Genomic DNA, 19,991 nt, shown 5'->3' on the forward strand with positions numbered 1-19,991 from the left:
ATATGTATAATTTTCATTCATTTGACCAAAAATATTTAGATATTAATTTGATCAAAAATACAAGTTTTTCACTTAGTGCCATGACTTTATTAAAAAAAAAAAATGAAACTTATAGAGGTAAAAAGTCACATGCTCTAAGGCGCCAGAATAGTGTATCTGATAACGTGGTAAAAGTTGCCAAGTTGCACTTCTTAAAAATAGCCAGCCTAACTATCCTCATTGTGATCTGTTATGTGTGACAGGTCTTTTCACCATAAACTCTGAAGCCCCCAGTATTTGTAGCAGGATGAGACTAAACCGGGCAAATCCATTGTTCCCTAACTGTCTTTGTATTTCTTTTCTGTTGGAAAACGAAATGACTCTGATCTTTGCATCTCAATTTTCCCTTAAAAAGACATTTTATGAGAAGACTGCAGCTTCAGGAAATAAACACAGATGCTGTACAGTTTATGAAAGCACAGACAAGGGTGGTAGCTGTTGTGAATTACAATGAACTCGGCAGCAGCCCTGGTCCAGATGTAGCATTAATGTCTGAGAAACTCTGAAACTTATAGGAGTGTTTTGAAAAAACTACAGAATTTTTGTCATTGGGCTTTCTCCCTGTATTATCTGGTTTCACCCAGCTTGCCAGTGAGATTAAGAATTAAGACTAATTTCAGAGTTCTTCCCAAGTTAAAAAAGTTAAAATATCTATTTATATGTGACAACTTATTGTCTGAATTGCAAACTAAATAAGGAGAAAAAAAGTGCAACACAGCTTTATTCTAAAAATGGGATATTTCCGTTCTGTGAATTGTCAAGATTTATAAAACTGGTACAGGCTCTATGTTAGAGAAAATACCTTGTAACAGAGAATCACATGTATACTCTTGTATTTCAGAGAATTCTGCAGTAAATGAAGGTATAGTTAAATCTGGACATAGGATTGAACTTCTTATCATAACCAATGTCTTTTTATGGAAAAAAAATGACCACAAAGAAATCGGTTTTGTCAGACTACTTGTTGGCCTCACTTACTAAAGTTACAAGAATAATACTTGAATTATCCGTGAAAAGCGACGGGCTTTACCTAGCATGAGTCTCATTTAATTGTCTTATCTGCGAGCAGTATATTGATACAGCTAGCACCAAAATAAACAGAAACCTGAGAAGGACAGAGGTAATAGAAGAACAGGAAAAAGAAAAAGAAACTTGCTCACCCTGCACTTGACTTCATTTCTTAATGGTTTCTTATTCCCTCCTAATGCCTTCCACTCACACCCCAAGTGGAGCAGTTGGCAGAGAACACAACAGATGGATGGCAGGCTCGACACATGCAGTCTCTCTGGCACCCAGGCACTCGACTTTTATTTGCTAAACAGTTAGCCAGATTCTAAGACGCTAGTCTGCTAATGCCCCTGTTTGCTTTAATGCACTGTGAGAATCTAGCACACAAATATTAAAACATTGCCATAAAAAAGATCAGACAGTCTCTGTTTCTCTGCATAGTTTAGGGGCTAATTGTTTTATTCTTTTTTAGAGTTTATTTTATTGAAGTATAGTTGATTTGCAATGTTGGGCTAATTGCTGCTGTGTGGCAAATTGATTCAGTTATACATGTAATATACACATATATATACGTACATACATATATACATACATATACATCCTCTTTCATATTCCTTCACATTTTGGTTTGTCACAGGATATTGGCTATAGTTCCCTGTGCTGTGCAGTAGGACTTCGTTGTGTGTCCATCCTATATATAATAGTTTGCATCTGCTAGTCCCAGACTCCCACTCCACCCTACCCCCCTGCCCTCCAGCAACCACAAGTCTGTTTTCTACGTCTGTGAGTCTGTTTCTGTTTTGTAGATATATTCATGTGTGTCATTCTTTTAGATTCCACATAAAGGTGACATCATATGATACTTGTCTTCCTACAGTCCAAGGGGTCACAAAAGAGTCAGATAAATCTTAGAGACTAAACAACAACAAACACCAAAATACTCCATTCTCTGTGGGTACCATATGTTCTTTATCCATTCGTCTGTCAGTGGACATTTAGGTTGTTTCCATGTCTTGGCTATTGTGGATAGTGCTGCTTGAACATAGAGATGCATGTGTCTTTTCTAATTGCAGTTTTGTCCTCATTATTTTATTCTTGGTGTAGATTACTGAGATATGCAGTAGTGGATTTAGAGATGCACCTGGTATTTTCTGTAGATGTCTACAAGCTCAGATATTAGGATTTTCTTAATGTGGATGGGTCTAAATGAGATTTTAGCAGCTTGGTCAGGGACGTCATAGCCCGTGGAAGGTCCTTCCTGAGCCTGCTAGGTCAGAGAAGAAGGTTCTGGAGGATAACCACAGACAGTCAGTATGTTTCTTTCTCGCACCATCACTGCATTTTCACAGATTACTGAATTCAAAACACAAGAAAAATTGCATCTTTTCCATGAAGCCTTCTTGGCCACAAGGCAGAATTAGCAGAATTAGCAGCCCTGGACTCTGCTCACATAGCACTTTATTTACATTACCCACATAGTCTGTGTCCCGGTCCCCAGTGTGAGCTCCTGGAGAACAAGGGCTGGGGTGCCCCTCACACCTGTCACCCCATCACCTGGCCAGCACGTGGGACCTGCTTGGTTCTGCCTAATGCTTTTTGAGCTGTTCAGAACTCAGGGGGACTGAGCTCCATGACAATAGAGAAGAGAAACACAGGGTGATTGTTAGAAAATCATTCTGAGGGAGGATTGGAAAGGCCCCCCAGATGCTGAAAGGCTTCAGTGAAAGTCTCTGGTACTGTCTGTGGAAGTGGAGTTCGGGGAAGCAGAAAGAGAGGGGAGAGTGTGCAGCGCCAGAACTGGCTTCCCATTTCCCCAGGAGCAAACAGGCTGTCCCTTCTCTCTCAAGCAAAAGTCTCCAGGTGATCTTGCTGTCTTGTCCTCTGTGTTAGGTTTGGAAATCTCCTGACTTCCTTACAACATTGCAAAGGTGTGTTCTTCCTCCAGACTCTCACAACCATTTCCCTCAGGACTAGCTGATGCCTTCAGTGCCTGCAGTGTGTTGAAGTAACTGACACGGAGTAGACCTATAAATTACTCAACACGAGCACTACGGACCGGAAGCAGTTTGCAGTCACGGTGTCTCGCTGTCCGCAACAGGAGCTTACTGATGACACTGTCCCCCTCTTCTTCCATGTGTTAGAATACTTGATTCAGATGTCCGCTACTCCTCTCCAGATATCTCAGTGGATGACTCACTTCGGTTGTCTTCTGCTTCCCTGGTACTTTTGTGATGCTTCAAGATCACTTCAAGACTGCCTTCTAGCTGTTCTCACAAGTGAAACATCCACACACTCATTCTTAACAGATCCACTTTAAGAAAGCTATTCTGATGACATAAATCTGGAGACCAGATTTTGTAATGAGGTCAGCAACATTGGCCAAAACTGAACTCCCTACCTTGGCTATAAATGGAAACAGATGTTTACTTCCCCAAACTATTTCAAAATTTTTTGTTTTCTTGTTTGAATAATGTGGCTTAGATGGTACAGAGTCCAGCTGCAATGCAGGAAACTTGGGATCCCTTGGTCAGGAAGATCCCCTGGAGAAGGGAATGGCTGACTACCCACTCCAGTATTCTTGCCAGGAGAGTCTCATGGCAGAGGAGCCTGGAGGGCTACAGTTCATAGGGTCATAAGCAGTCAGTATGACTGAGCAACTTTCACTTTCTTTCTTTTTTCTTTTTCAGTATAATCTGTACTCCAGTAATTTGAAAAAGATTGTAAAAATATCCTCTTTGAAAGGAGAACTTAGCAGTTTTAGATGACTACAAATTGAGTGTATATACAAGCAATTTAGCCTTGAAAAAGCAAGTCATAGTAATGCAAGTATTGTGTAATATCCAGAATAAGATTTTGTGTGTGTGTGTGAGTCCTAATCTCTACTCTGTGCACTTGAGATCATGTGTAGAATAAATAATGTACTGAGTTCTCAGTGTCACATTTTAAAGGAGTGTGTGTGCCCAGGGGACAGGTACTATGACATTAAAGGACTCCAAAGACTCATTTGAAAAATGATTGGCTTGCTGAATAAGCTTGATTCTGACAGAAAGGGAGGTCATGTGTAAGACCCATGTGATATTTGTCCTGTGTGAAATAAGACCACTGGGCAGAAATTCTGGGCTCAGAAGACACTATTTTAGTATCCATACATCAAACTGTGTTGTTTGGTGCTCCACAATACAAACCAAACCGCAAACATGCCTGACTGTAAAGAGCTTTCAGTAGGGTTACTGCTGCTGCTGCTAAGTCGCTTCAGTGGTGTCCAACTCTGTGCTACCCCATAGATGGCAGCCCACCAGGCTCCCCCATCCCTGGGATTCTCCAGGCAAGAACACTGGAGCGGGTTGCCATTGGGTTAGTACCTTAATATTCTTTGGTGAAGCTGGTGGATACAAATGTATAAATTTACCCCTGACCTGTGTTTAAGAATACTCCCCCTACTTGTTTTCTAGTGTATTTGTCTGCATATACTGTGCACACACATAGACTCAGGTTAAAAGTTTCTACTAGCAGTAGATGTTGAGTTCACCTGTTACTAACTCCCCACGTTTATATTACTGTGATTAAGACATGTATTGACCATGTATTACCTTTGGTGGGCTGGCTTTCTCTTCTTTGAAATATTCACAAAAATAAGTAATAGGATCTCATTCATTTTTTTATTAAGAATGCTTTAAATTTGCCTTATTCTGAACATTCATGTGAATATGTCCCCATGTGTTAGCTGCATAAAGGATCCAACAAATACAAGAATTAAAAAAGTTTGAAGTTTTCAATCCTAGGCAGTATATAGCTTTTTAAATTTAACAATTTAGCTTTTGAAATGAAGTCTTCACACATAGGAGGAAAAAATACTCCTCCCTGAAATAAAAGGACTCTGATTGGATGACATATCTGAAAAAAACATAGGCGGTGTATGTTGTATTTCCTAAAATATTAAGTTGAGTGGCTAGAATGTAAGAACCATATAAAAATTCAGTCAAAAAAGATTATGGTCTAAGTATAGCAGGACTGTTGTCAGAAATGCAGAGGTCAGGTTAGCGATACACAAAAGCAAAATCAGATTTACTTCTGGCTTCCTCCTTTATTAGTTTTCATGCTAGAATTCTGGCATTTCACTTCAGATATTTGTTTCAGCTATTTCACTCAACACTCAGTTTAAATAAATTTTCATTAATGAATATTAATTCATTAGAGGGAAAAGTTGAGCTATTTCAAATCCTAAAAGATAATGCTATGAAAGTGCTGCACTCGATATGTCAGCAAATTTGGAAACTCAGCAGTGGCCACAGGACTGGAAAAGGTCAGTTTTCATTCCAGTCACAAAGAAAGGCAATGCCAAAGAATGATCAAACTACCGCACAATTGCACTCATCTCACACACTAGTAAAGTAATGCTCAATATCCTCCAAGCCAGGCTTCAGCAATATGTGAACTTTGAACCTCCAGATATTCAAACTGGTTTTAGAAAAGGCAGAAAAACCAGAGATCAAATTGCCAACATCCGCTAGATCATTGAAAAAGAAAAACATCTACTTCTGCGTTATTGACTATGCCAAAGCCTGTGACTGTGTGGATCACAATAAACTGTGGAAAATTCTTAAAGAGATGAGAATACCAGACCACCTGCCTTGCCTCTTGAGAAAACTGTATGCAGGTCAGGAAACAACAGTTAGAACTGGACATGGAACAACAGACTGGTTCCAAATCGGGGAAGGAGTAGATCAAGGCTGTATATTGTCACCCTGCTTATTTAACTTATATGCAGAGTACATCATGAGAAACACTGGGCTGGAGGAAGCACAAGCTGGAATCAAGATTGCCGGGAGAAATATCAACAACCTAAGATATGCTGATGACAGCACCCTTATGGCAGAAAGTGAAGGGGAACTAGAAACCCTCTTGATGAACGTGAAAGAAGAGAGTCAAACAGTTGGCTTAAAGCTCAACATTCAGAAAACTAAGATCATGACATTCAGTCCCATCACTTCATGGCAAATAGATGGGGAAACAGTGGCTGACTTCATTTGGGGGGGGCTCCAAAATCACTGCAGATGGTGACTGCAGCCGTGAAATTAAAAGACGCTTGATCCTTGGAAGGAAAGTTATGAACATCCTAGATAGCATATTAAAAAGCAGAGACATTACTTTGTCAACAAAGGTCCGTCTAGTCAAGGCTATGGTTTTTCCAGTAGTCATGTATGAATGTGGACTATAAAGAAAGAGTTGGACTATCAAGAAAGCTGAGTGCTGAAGAATTGATGCTTTTGAACTGTGGTGTTGGAGAAGACTCTTGAGAGTCCCTTAGACTGCAAAGAGATCCAACTAGTCCATCCTAAAGGAGATCAGTCCTGAATATTCAATGGAAGGACTGATGCTGAAGCTGAAACTCCAATCCTTTGTCCACCTCATGAGAAGAACTGACTCATTGGAAAAGACCCTGATGCTAAGAAAGATTGAAGGCAGGAGGAGAAAGGGCCAACAGAGGATGACATGGTAGGATGGCATCACTGACTCAGTGGACAGGAGTTTGAGTAAGCTCTTGGAGTTGGTGATGGACAGGGAGGCCTAGTGTGCTGCGGTCCATGGGGTCACAAAAAGTCGGACATGACGGAGTGACTGAACTGAACTGAAGTGTGAAGTTGAAGACAGGCTATGTATTGCAGTAATAACATGGTGACAATGCTCTCAGAAGCAATGTTAGATTTTTTTTTCCCCTGCTTTCTATTACTCATATTCATCTGTGGCCCATTTGGAGTTTGAATTCATAATAAGAAAGGAGCCTAGGCCCTTTAATGGAAAAACCTGAAGTAGAAGTACATGCCACAGAAACGAGCTTTGAACATTATAGTAGAGACTAGAAGCATTGATTGTAATTTTCTTTCAATAATGGGCTAAAATACTGATGGGAAACCAAAGAAGCTTCTTATTTCTTACTGTGTTGAACCTGGGAATACCAAGGGACAGCAAGAGTTTAGAAAAAACAGCTAATGTCAGCTCCACCGGTAATTTCAGGCAGGCATTCATTGAATAGAATTCAATTTGATCCCAAGCTGCAGGGCACAAGAGTTTTGAAACTGTGATTCACAGTTAGGAAGGCTCATTCTGTTGACACAAATTAGGTTTTAGATAAAGTCTTGACAGGAGAAACATAGTCTGTTAATCTCTTAAACAAAATTTTGCTCTTTAAGACTATTATCTCCTTCAGCTGTTATGCTATGCTGTGCTTAGTCGCTCAGTCGTGGATGACTCTTTGCAACCGCATAGACTGTAGCCCACCAGGCACCTCTCTCCATGGGGATTCTCCAGGCAGGAATACTGGAGTGGGTTGCTATGTGCCATGCAATCCTCCAGGAGATCTTCCCAACCCAGGGATCAAACCAAGGTCTCCCACATTACAGGTGGATTCTTTACTGAGCCATCAGGGAAGCCCAAGAACAGTGGAGCAGGCAGCCTATCCCTCCTCCAGGGAAATCTTCCTGACCCAGGAATTACGTGGGGTCTCCTGCATTGCAGGTGGATTCTTTACCAGCTGGGCCACCAGGGAAGGCCAGTTGTTATGCTACTTAATAATATTTTGTGATAGAGTCGAAAACAAATATGCTAACCTGTCCTTCAGGGACTGGAAAAATGCCAAATGGTTTTAAATGATTATAAGTTTCTATGTCAGACCTCCCTAGTAACTTTGAGAAAATCTGTGAGAAGAAAATCAGTATGTTTCTGAATACTAGAGTTGCACACTTTAAGCATCAAAAGTTTCCTGATATCTCAAAATCTTTCACATGTTATTGTGTCATGAAGCCAACTCATTTCCTGGGAGAGTGATCAGTGCTGTCAATCGGGGTATCATGGAGTTTAGAATTATGTTTACAAAACAAATTTTTGGTCAGGAAAGAGCAGAGACCAATTAACACTGGCCATAGGAAAACATTTTCACTATAACAGTCATAAGACCAATGTCCATCAGAAAGAGAAACATTCTTCCTTTTAAGGACTTTTGGTACCCAGTTGCCAGTGCATCCAGGTATGACCCTAACCTTACACAACCCCAGACGTGGGTCTTTAGGTACCATTTCTCACAGCACATGCGTAGAAGAGTGAGCCGTGAGCAAAGAAAACAGGGAGCTCCTGGTACTACTTTCTTTTTTCCAAAACATGTTTTTGGCAATGTGCACTGTGTCAGTGTACTTTACTGGATTACACACCATATCTTGGTATCATGTGTAACCTGTAATATGATATAAAATGTTATGTTGAACCAACCAATGAAAATAATTCTGTTCCTCATGGACAAATGGGCATACTTCTGTGATGAGTAACAGAAGCTGTTTCCATAGAATGCACCCTGGGGTCAAATCTTAATGTGCTTTGACTATCACTTTATTAAACAAAATGGGAAGTTTCTTATGTAATTGTGGGATGCCTGAGGTCTAAAACTATATACCTTTTAAAATAATATAAATATACTTATTACATAGATAAGTACATTGTATTTTATTGCTCCTTCAACACTTCTTAAACTTAGCCACAAAGTTTTGTCTTTGGTGTCCAGTGTATTCTGTGATAATAGCAGGTTTACTGTCCAACACAGATAATTTAATTTAACTGAAGAAAAGCCTTCGTCTTTAACATCTTGTGCATGTATATAGCAGTATGGGGCAGCCCTGGTGGCTCGGTGACGAAAGAATCTGCCTGCCAGTGCAGGAGGTGCAGGAGATGTGGGTTCGGTCCCTGAGTCAGGAAGAGCCCCTGGAGGAGGAAATGGCAACCCGCTCCACTATTCTTGCCTGGAAAATCCTGTGGACAGAGGAGCCTGGTGGGCTACAGTCCTTGGGGTCACAAAGTACTGGACACAAACTAGCGACTGAGCACACACAGAGCAGGACGCTGCTGCTCAAAATGATGGAACCTTTCCAGAAGTGTACTAACTGATGAAATGATAGATATATTTTTAGGCTTAAACAGAATATATTATTGCTGTTTTAAAATTTGAAGACAGGATTTTTTTTTCATATATTTGAATTCTATTTAAAAAATTCTAAGAAGTGATATCTAACTTCATTTTAGGTAATACTTTAAAAAACTATTGCCTTAAAAATGTTTGCTGGAAATAAAGTGGTCAATAGAATTGCTAGTTTGTTTTGAGCTTTCTAAACCTGGAAACCTGGGAGCCCAAGTCACTTCCCTGGAGCAGCTGAGCTCCTGAGGCTCCACTGGGAGTGTGGACATCCTCCTGGGGCATCTCATTCTAGCTCGTGTGCTGTTTGCAAAGCAGGCTTGTCGAAGAGATGGGCCGTGGATTCCAGTAATGGAAACTGATTGGCCTCTGCTGAAAACCCTCAGACCAGCACAGGAGCCAGATGGACTGGAAAGAACAGAAAATTCTCCCAAGTAATTGTTTCAAGTAAAACAGCATCAGGCATGTCTTTAAAACTGATCATAAGACAATTGACAGGAATGAGCAAGAAAGTATATGCTATTTATATATGTGTGTGTGTGTATATATGCATATATATCTCTATATATGTATACATATATATGTGTGTGTGTATATATATATATATATAGTTGCTGCTGTTGTTATTAAGCCACTGAGTTGTATCTGACTCTTTGTGACCCCATGGACTGTAGCATGCCAGGCTCCACTGTCTTCTGCTACCTCCTGGAGTTTGCTCAAATTCATGTCCGTTGAGTTGGTGGTGCTATATATATAAATACACACAACCATATATATATATATATATATATATATATATATATACAAACACACATACACACACATAAGTTTTTAGATAAGAAGTCACCAGAACAAAATCTCTTCCATGAGACAGTGCAGGGGTGTGGTTCAGTTCAGTTCAGTTCAGTCGCTCAGTCGTGTCTGACTCTCTGCAACCCCATGAATCACAGCACGCCAGGCCTCCCTGTCCATCACCAACTCCTGGAGTACACTCAAACTCATGTCCACAGAGTCGGTGATGCCATCCAGCCAACTCATTCTCTGTCGTCCCCTTCTCCTCCCGCCCCCAACCTTTCCCAGCATCAGAGTCTTTTCCAGTGAGTCAACTTGTTGCATGAGGTGGCCAAAGTATTGGAGTTTCAGCTTTAGCATCAGTCCTTCCAATGAACACCCAGGATTGATCTCCTTTAGGATGGACTGGTTGGATCTCCTTGCAGTCCAAGGGACTCTCAAGAGTCTTCTCCAGCACCACAGTTCAAAAGCATCAATTCTTCGGCGATCAGCTTTCTTCACAGTCCAACTCTCACATCCATACATGACCACGGGAAAAACCATAGCCTTGACTAGACGGACCTTTGTTGGCAAAGTAATGTCTCTGGTTAGATGCACAGAAATGAATTATGTGGACTCTAATTCCAGTTCTATCTCCTGATTGTATAATCATCTGTAAGAAGATGGCCATAACAGTTTGTTGTCAGAACAGTACTTGGCCCATAGAGAACCTGTGTCAGGCTAGAACGTTATGCCCAGAGATTTGAAAGAGAAAATAAAATGGACATATGGGAATGCATAGACTGTCGAATCAGAGAGACCTATGTTCAAACCTCAGATGATGCTCCTAGTTAGGTGAAACCTGTCAGAGCCTCCACGTTCTTATTTTCTGAATGAAAGCACTAGTCCTGGAGCAGGCAGCTGAGGGGTGGATGCAAAGTCCCTGTACTCAGCGAACATTCAGCATTAGGGTGCCTTGCCCCACAACTCTAGAACAAATGGTTAGAAATGCAGAATTTCTTCATTCATTTGTGTTTTGTGACTAATGAAATTTATTCTGTGTGTTTCTTTTAGGGTGAAAATGGTTTACGTGGCACTCCAGGCTTACCTGGTCAAAAGGTAAACAGTTTTTTTAATGTTTCATATTAGTTAAGAACTTTTAACATCTCAAAAGTTGAAGTTGCACATAATATAGTGAAGATATAGGAAGTTTGGTGAGACTGAATTAGTCCCCTGACTCGACCACCACTTGATCTTTCTTCCAAAGAGAACCCATGGTAGCGATCCCTTCTCAGAGGAGCTCCTCTAGGGGAGAGCTTTATCAGAGGGACTTGGCCACACACTTCTTGGAGAATGGGTAGTGGTGCTTTCTGGGGCCTGGGAGTGTGACAGCTGCTCTGGGAATGTTTTCACCAAGAGTCTAAATTTTGGTGGTGTTTAGTCACTCAGTCGTGTCTGACTCTTTGGCGACCCCATGGACTGTAGCCTGCCAAGCTCCTCCATTCCTGGGATTTCCCAGGCAAGAATACTGGAGTGCATTGCCATTTCCTTCTCCAGGGAATATTCCTGACCCAGGGATCAAACCCAGGTCTCCGCATGGCAGGTGGATTCTTAACGGCTGAGCCCCCAGGGAAGCTAAATGAAGTCTAGAACAGGATTGACTGCTTTTGACTATTTGTGGTTACTTTTTTCCCTTTTTTGTTATTTCCCAGATTGAGCTAAATGCAATAGTTACAATGGCATAAAATATTAGACATTGCAAAGATGTTGCAAGTGATCTCCTCAAAAAATGTTTCAGAATGATAAATTTGTAAATAATAAGGATTTTGCATTGGCCAAATTCTTTGGGCCTAGAATCTTTCTCTTCACCAAGGTGAACTTCATTTCATCCTTTACTGTCCAACGGCTGATTTCTTCTCCCGGGGAGAAATATGATTGGATGTGACCAGCATTATTGGAAACATGGAGACTGGCTTATTCCAGTTTTCTGAAGAGATGAGAGGCCACTTTGGGTGGGGCCAGCTGTCATGATACCACCCAGATAAACCACCACAGGGGAGAGCATTATTAATGCAATGCTAGATGTCCACCAGTCATGTCATTTCTATGCTCTGGAGATGTTTCACAGACTTAGCAACCGGAAGTCAGAAGTTACTATAGCATCTAGGTTTTGCTCTGTAGCTAAAAATTACCATAAAAAGATAGGCAGTTATCTACAGTTATCGCTTTTGAAGAAATCTTCCTTTACTTGCTTGATGAAGATACCAAGATTGATTTGGCCGAGAAGAAATGGCAAGCCTCTGCGTTTCTTCCCCGCAGCTCTAGACAAAACCCAGTAATACAGCATGCGCTGCATCTGTGAGTCAAGTTGCCAGCCAAGGGCTGTGTAGATTTATCTGCTGGGAAACAGTTTTGGACTTTCCAGCAGTTGTTTGTGGTGGCTGCCTCATGCCGGCATTGTGGCTGGGGAAACGGGCCATTTAGCAGCTTCGTGTCAGCTTGAAAAAACAGATCAAGTTAAAGTCTATATTTTAGGAAAAATGGCAAGAAAAAGATAGACCACACCTTCAGTGGCAAATGTACCCAAATCTAACTTACTTTCTTTCCTGATACCTTTTTTGAGGCTAGATAAAGCAGAAAGTGAATGTGTTACTGGCTAAGTTGTGTCTGACACTTTGCGATCCCATGGACTGTAGCCCACCAGGCTCCTTTGTCCTTGGAATTCTCCAGGCAGGAATACTGGAATAGGTAGCCATTCCTTCTCCAGGGGACCTTCCCTACCCAGGGATAAAACCTTGGTCTCCTGCATTGCAGGCAGATTCTTTACCGTCTAGGACACCATATGAAGCAGAAGTAATTATTTAATCATGTATATATATGTCCATATATGCGCATACATATGATTTTATATATATAATAGACTATATATACACATAGGAAAAGGCTTCTTTTCTAGTGTATGAATGTAAATTATGTTGTGTCACTTTGTTTGAAGAATTGCAGAAAAAGCTGGAGATGAAAATCCTTCATCCCCTTGTCTCGCCGCACTCAGGAAGTGTTTACTGAGCACCTCCTGTAGCATTTCCTTTTTGGCTATATTGTCACGAGTGCCTGACATACATTTGGCATTCAATGAATAGTTATTGATTGTATGAATGAAACATCAGTGCTCTAAATATCTGTACAGAGTTAAGTGGGAAAATAAGCTTGTCAGATCAGAGAGGTTTAGTTGAAGAACAGGGGGCTGCTACCTCTCAGAGTGAGTACGGTGGGTGAGAGCCCACCCTGTTCTGTGCTGGAGAGGCAGGCCATCTGGGCGGGAAGGAGCCTGGCGCTGGCCTCAGAGCTGGAGCCAGAACTCTCGGCTCGTTCATCACACACTTCTCCCTGGAACTGCCTCATGGAAGTCAGCGTGAGAAGGACGTTCCTACTGGGTCTAGTGGAATAAACAGTGAGAATAGTGATAGCAACAGTGACTGACAGTCTTTGCCAGGCACACTATTTGATGCATTCAATTGTCAAAAAACCTATGAGAAATGTCTTACGGATGGAGAAATTCAGGCTTATGGGTATCAAATTGCATTGGAAGTAGTGAAACTAGAGCTTATACCCTGGAAAATTATTCCTTCAGTGAGTAATTAAATTTTGTGTAACTTTAATATTGGTTTTGAGCTTATATTGTAGAAACATTTTAATATATACAGTTATTGGTTTTTCAAGTTTAGAAACTATTACTTTTATTGTAATAATTACTTGTCTTAAAAGTAGTGTACCTGTTATTATACAGATTGTATTCCTCTTCTACAGGGAGAGCAAGGTTTTGAAGGCAGCAAAGGAGAAACTGGAGAGAAGGTAAAGATCGCTTTTCATATTTAACTGTGAGAACAAGCTGTGTTGAAAACATTCTAAACTAGAATATCTAATTTGATTTTGTGCTTTCCATAAAATCAGTTCAGTGATTTTATAGAAATTCTGTAAAATATTTGTCTCACTTAGAGTAGACTTACTAAATCAATGACTGTCAGACATCTTTCTAAACTTGTTTAGGTGGTAGTTATTTCCACACATTTCTAGTGAAATCATTCCACTGATATAGAAATGATTCAAATGTTTACTGTGTTTTTGTGCCATAACAGCACTGATGTGCCATGACGTGTCCAAGCCTAAATAAATGCTTTATTTATATGCCATCAGGGGAATTTTCCCTGGGGAAATAAATAGGTAGAACTAAATAAATTGTAATAGACAGGATCCAACAGAAAATGGGTGGCACATTCAAAACAGAACAGTGTGAAACAGTTGAATAAAGGGAATATTTAAAAGGCAGAGGCAGTGTTTTGGAAAACTAAGACTGTGTGATATCACAGATCGGACATAGGGAACTCCTGAAATCCCCTCAGACTGCTGGTTACCAGACTCAGAGGTAAAGAGAACTCATGTGGAAAGGGCTGCAGATTGGAGCCGAGGCAAGTTGTTAACCCCTCTGTTCAAGCAATCATTCTGAATCAATTCAAGCTGAAATCATTTGAATTTCAGTTCAAAGCAATTGACTTTGAACTGAAAGCACGGAAGATAGAAGTGTCTTATTGTTTAGTTGCCAAGTCATGTCTGACTCTTTCGTAACTCTATGGACTGTAGCCCACCAGGCTCCTCTGTCCATGGAATTTTCTTTTTTTTCTTAAATTTTTATTAGAAAACTGAAATTTACAATGTGTTTATATCACTCACTGAGTACATGGTATTTAAAAGCAACGTCATTACAGAAACATAACAAAAATACCAAGTCTTAAAACCTATGGGATATGGAAAACATTATCCACTGAGGCCTTAAATGTAGTAGACTTTACATGAAAAGGAAAAGCAATGAGTCTACAAGTATACAGCCAGTTTAAGAAGTTAGCAAGGTAAACAGAATAATCATAAAGAAAAGAATCTTTTTTTAATATAAATTCATTTATTTTATTTATTTATTTATATTTTTTAAATTTTTTTTTAGTTTATTTATTTTAATTGGAGGCTAATTATTTTACAATATTGTATTGGTTTTGCCATACATGGACATGAATCCGTCCCGGGTGTACATGTGTTCCCCATCCTGAGCCCCCTCCCACCTCCCTCTCCATCCCATCCCTCTGGGTCATCCCAGTGCACCAGCCCCAAGCATCCTGTATCATGCATCAAACCTGGACCGGTGATTCATTTCACATATGATAATATACAGGTTTCAATGCCATTCTCCCAAATCATCCCACCCTCGCCCTCTCTCACAGAGTCCAAAAGACTGTTCTATACATCTGTGTCTCTTTTGCTGTCTTGTATACAGGGTTATCGTTATCATCTTTCTAAATTCCATATATATTCATTAGTATACTGTATTGGTGTTTTTCTTTTTGACTTACTTCTTTCTGTATGATAGGCTCCAGTTTCGTCCACCTCATTAGAACTGATTCACATGTATTCTTTTTAATGGCTGAGTAATATTCCATTGTGTATAGGTACCACAGCTTTCTTATCCATTCGTCTGCCAATGGACATCTAGGTTTCTTCCATGTCCTGGCTATTATACGCAGTGCTGCAATGAACATTGGGGTACACGTGTCTCTTTCAATTCTGGTTTCCTTGGTGTGTATGCCCAGGAGTGGGATTGCTGGGTCGTATGGCAGTTCTATTTCTAGTTTTTTAAGGAATCTCCACACTGTTCTCCATAGTGGCTGTAGTAGTTTGCATTCCCACCAACAGTGTAAGAGGGGAATTTTCCAGGCAAGAACACTGGACCGTTTCCTACTCCAGGGGATCTTCCTGACCCAGGGATTGAAACTGCATCTCCTGCATTGGCAGGTGGCTTCTTTACCACTGAGCCACTGTAGAGGACAGAAGTGTCTTAGTCATCCAGAACTGCCCTTCACACAATCATTTGCATTCTTCTGCATTTCATATGTCTAACTTTATTTTCACATAGAGCAAAAACAGCACCATTCCTTTGTTTCATAAAATGCCATGTAATTGGACAGCCAGAATGGAGGCTAGAGGGGAAAAAGATCATCTCAAATTAGACTGGATGGCCTGTGTTGAGTTTTCTGGGCAGTGGTCAGTAACTTGCTTCTTCATTAGGTGTTTATAGAGAGAATGAGCATCTATTATAATTTCAAGATAAATTATGCATGTTATAAGCTATTTGGTAATTACGTTTCCCACAGAACAGTGAGAGAGAGGCAGGACAGCTATACAATAAACCTATAACTGAGGAGCAGTCCACTGAGCGATGGTTATTTTTTAAAAGAATCTTCCTTCTTAGGAATCTCTTGGATATTTTTGCTTTAGAATAATGGTCATTGCAAGACCATGGCATTACATGAATGCTGTATTTACATACATTCCTATTTTATTAATGGGACTTTACCTATAGGAATAAGTGAGAATGAGTAAGAAAAATAGATATATTTTCTGTAATTTAAAGTCACCATCTCACTAAAATCTTGGTGGCTATTTTGATATTTTACATATAGAGTTGGTATTGCTCAGTAATAAATAGTTTCTCACAGGTTATGAGTTACAGAAAAACATTCAATACATTTGGCTTCAAAGATTTTCCTTCTAATTCCTTATATATGTTAACTGTTGCCTTCAAATAGTCCATTTCACCAAGAGTGAAAATATTTATAGAGAACATGGTTGAGATATCAGAAAGAAAGAAAGCACCAAAGAGAAAACACGGTATCTTGAATGATAAGTACATTTCAAGTGGTTAATAGTCAAATGTAAGATTTACATAAAAATCCTTATGTTAGAAAATGTGTTCTGCTTTGATTATTATTTACCATTTGTGGGACGTTTTAGTTTTTTCAGTGTTAATGCTGTTTAATTATGATACATGACCACACATATTTTTCCATAAGATAAATGATTGACATTAAGCCTTCGTTTCTAGATTAGTAGCTTTTTGTTTCTGGAAACAAAAAATTATGTTAAACAGGAAAATTATGTGAGGCACTCATTTCTGTGTGAAGCCAGAATGAAATTTTTGGACTGCTTATGTCACAATTTGTTTTCTGAACAAAGACAATCTCACTTTAATTTCAGTTCTTTGTGGAAAACTGAGTATGCAGGGAAAATAAGACTCACCTTTCTTCCTTAGTTACTTTAATGTGGCCTTTACTGTGTTTGAAGTTAGACTGTTATAAATGACATAATTCATTAGTTGCAAAGTGAAATAATTCAGGAAGTTATTGTTAGAGACAGCATATCTACCACAGCCACATGGCTTCTGACCAAAAAAGGAAAAGTTTACCAACTAAAAGAAAATGCCACATGATGGTTTTCAGGTGACATTTCTATAACCTAATATAATAAACCAAGTAGAGAAATCTTCTGCTTTTCTTTATGGCTAGAAAAGGAGCTTTCAGGGTGGCTTAATCCAAACCTGTCACGTGGCTCCTCAGCGTATTGAAGAAGCTGCACTCAGTTCTCACACACACACACACACACACACACACACACACACACACACACAGTGAAACTTGAACAAGTATAGCGGACCTCATTTAAAAGCATATTCCTGAGTCTATTGCAGTTTATAACATGACAGAAACATAAATACTTCATTACCTGGACATGGACCAGACAAGTCAGTCCTGAAGTGAAAATTACTTGAGAGAATCATTCTTCCTCTCAAAGGTTAGTTTATGGTACTGGTAGGACTCTCCCAGAAGACAGTCCTCTTCAGATTTGCCATGTTTTGGTTTATCTTAGGAGCGACCTTGACTCACTGCCCTGTTCCTGGTTAGAGAATCATCCAGGGATCCCTGGATCTCTGACAGCATGGCCCAGGAGACAGGAAGGGAGAGGTCCATATTCTGGCTGAGGAATTGACCCCCAGCTGAGGTCTACATTGGAATTTCTCTGTTTCTGTCAGAGTGGTCATAACCATCCCTTCTTTGAGAGATTTTCCTTAGGTTCCTTCAGTATTACCATAGATGTTATGTGGCTACCACTAGCAATAAACAAAGAGAAGAGTTCACTCTTATTTTTTAAATTCATATTATTGAAGCATAGTTGATTCACAATGTTGTGTTAATTTCTGCTGTACAGCAAAATGACTCAGATATATATATATATATTCTGTTTCATATGCTTTTCCATTATGGAAGATTCCATAGGATACTGACTGTAGCTCCCTGTACTATCCCAATTGTTAATCCATCCCTCCTCCAGCGCCTCCCATTGGTAGCAAAAAGTCTGTTCTCTGTCTGTGACACTGTTTCTGTTTTGTAGATAGGTTCATTTCTGTCATATTTTAGATCCCACATGTCTTTCTCTTACTTTAACTTAGTTTTCTCTTAGATTTGCTTCAGTTCATATGATAATCTCTAGGTCCATCCATGCTGCTGCAAATGTCATTACTTCATTCTTTTTTATGGCTGAATAATATTCCATTGTATATAGGTACCACATCTTCTTTATCCATTCCTCTGTTGATGGACTTTAGGTTACTTCCAGGCTTCTTGGCTATTGTAAATAGTGCTGTGGTGAGCACAGGGGTGCATATATCTTTTTGGAATTATATTAATAGTCTTCCCTGGATACATGCCCAGGAGCAAGATTGCTAGGTCATATGTAGTTCTAGTTTTAATTTTTTAAGGAACCTCTATTCTGTTGTCTTTAGTGGCTGCACCAATCTATATTTCCACCAACAGTACAGGAGGGTTCACTTTTCTCCACACCCTCCCTAACATTTATTGTTTGTAGATTTTTTTAATGATGACCTTTCTAACTGGTGTGAGGTATTGAAGAGTCCACCAACTCTTTTGATGTAGCCAAATCATTTCTTGTTATATGACCAGAAATAAAGGCAAGAATTAGACTATGAATATCACTTTAGAAAAAGACCGTTTGGCAGAGGTTCAGTGAGGTGGTATTTATTCCTAAACCTTGATCCCAGTATTTACTTTAGATCTTTGTGAAAATAGGGATATTACTTGGCTGCATTTATGAAAGGAAAGAGTAAATAGAAAGCTAAAACTATCAGATTAGAATAAAAGCGAATATGTGTGTTAAAAAAAAGCAAATGTAAACATCTACTTTAAAACAGAATTCAATATTTGTAAACAGTTGTTTCAGATCATGTAATTTAGTTTGCTTTTAAAATTATAATTTATTATATCATCAATCAAGCCTTAACTAAAGTTTAAAACTCATTTCTTCAGCATTAAACCTGATTCTGCTGTACTTTATTGTTAAATATCATTCAATCATGAAAATCCTGAAGTACCAACTGTTACTCATGTCACAGTGTTCCTGATATTTTCCAGCTAAAATAGTGCCCATTTTGGTTTATTCAACAGTGACATTTAAGATAACATGGGTACATGTGTGCATGCTAAAATCACTTCAGTCATATGCAACTCTTTGCAACACTATGGACTATAGCCTTCTGGACTCCTCGGTCCATGGGATTCTCTAGGCAAGAGTACTGAAGTGGTTAGCCATGCTCTCCTACAGAAAATCTTCCCGACCCAGGAATCAAACCCACATCTCTTATGTCTCCTGCATTACCACTAGCATCACCTGGGAAGCCCAACATGGGCACACATAGCAGCAGATCCTTACAAGGATCTCAGATGCTTCAGCAAGTGTAAACCTGTTCCATCTGATTTTAAAGTTATTTGATCTCTTTAAGATCTCTTAAGTTTAGTGAAAAGGAAAAGAATCACCAAATTACTTTTGTCCACAGCTCTAGTAGATGTGACAGTGTGCAACAGTTGACATATTCTGAAGCCCAGAGTGTTTGTGATTCAGCAGGTTCTAACTCATTTTAAAAATTACAGGAAGCATCTTGATCAATGATATTTTCTTTTACTCTGAGTAAAACTAATAACAGTAACTGCAAAACTAACAAAAGCATATGATTCTTGCTTTAATTCATCTCTTAAAACTTTGGAAAACAGGTTGTTGTAAATTTCCAGTGACTTACTTGTGATTTTTATTTCCTTCTTACAAGAATGTTGTCTAGGTCCTAAAGTACCTTAAAATATATTTGTTTAAACTAGAAAATCATATTTAAATATTCATTACTCTGGTTTTATAGCTGTTGCAAATATTTTATCTGACAGAAAGTCACTGGAAAAAGTCTCACTGTTGCCTGTTTTTAGTGAATTTATTTAAAACATATTGTTGTATTATATTACCATGATATAAGTAATATAATCTATAATATTCT

The 19,991-nt window shown here is 39.3% G+C and overlaps 1 protein-coding gene across 2 annotated transcripts in view; it reads left to right on the plus strand.

Moving 5' to 3' along the window:
• Positions 1-19,991, plus strand: part of COL19A1 (collagen type XIX alpha 1 chain) — a 453,176-nt gene that overhangs the window by 105,707 nt on the left and 327,478 nt on the right. Inside the window, exons 9-11 of one of the 2 annotated variants that reach the window (XM_055433811.2) lie at positions 7,592-7,600; positions 10,850-10,894; positions 13,583-13,627. In XM_055433811.2, coding sequence (XP_055289786.2) covers positions 7,592-7,600; positions 10,850-10,894; positions 13,583-13,627 — 99 coding nt within the window. The remainder of the gene's footprint in view (positions 1-7,591; positions 7,601-10,849; positions 10,895-13,582; positions 13,628-19,991) is intronic. The other variant, XM_088840925.1, reaches the window with a different exon arrangement.

The sequence above is a fragment of the Moschus berezovskii genome, chromosome 10 (assembly GCF_049115385.1).
Source record: "Moschus berezovskii isolate FMDL1 chromosome 10, NW_MosBer_1.0, whole genome shotgun sequence".
Classification (NCBI taxonomy): domain Eukaryota; kingdom Metazoa; phylum Chordata; class Mammalia; order Artiodactyla; family Moschidae; genus Moschus; species Moschus berezovskii.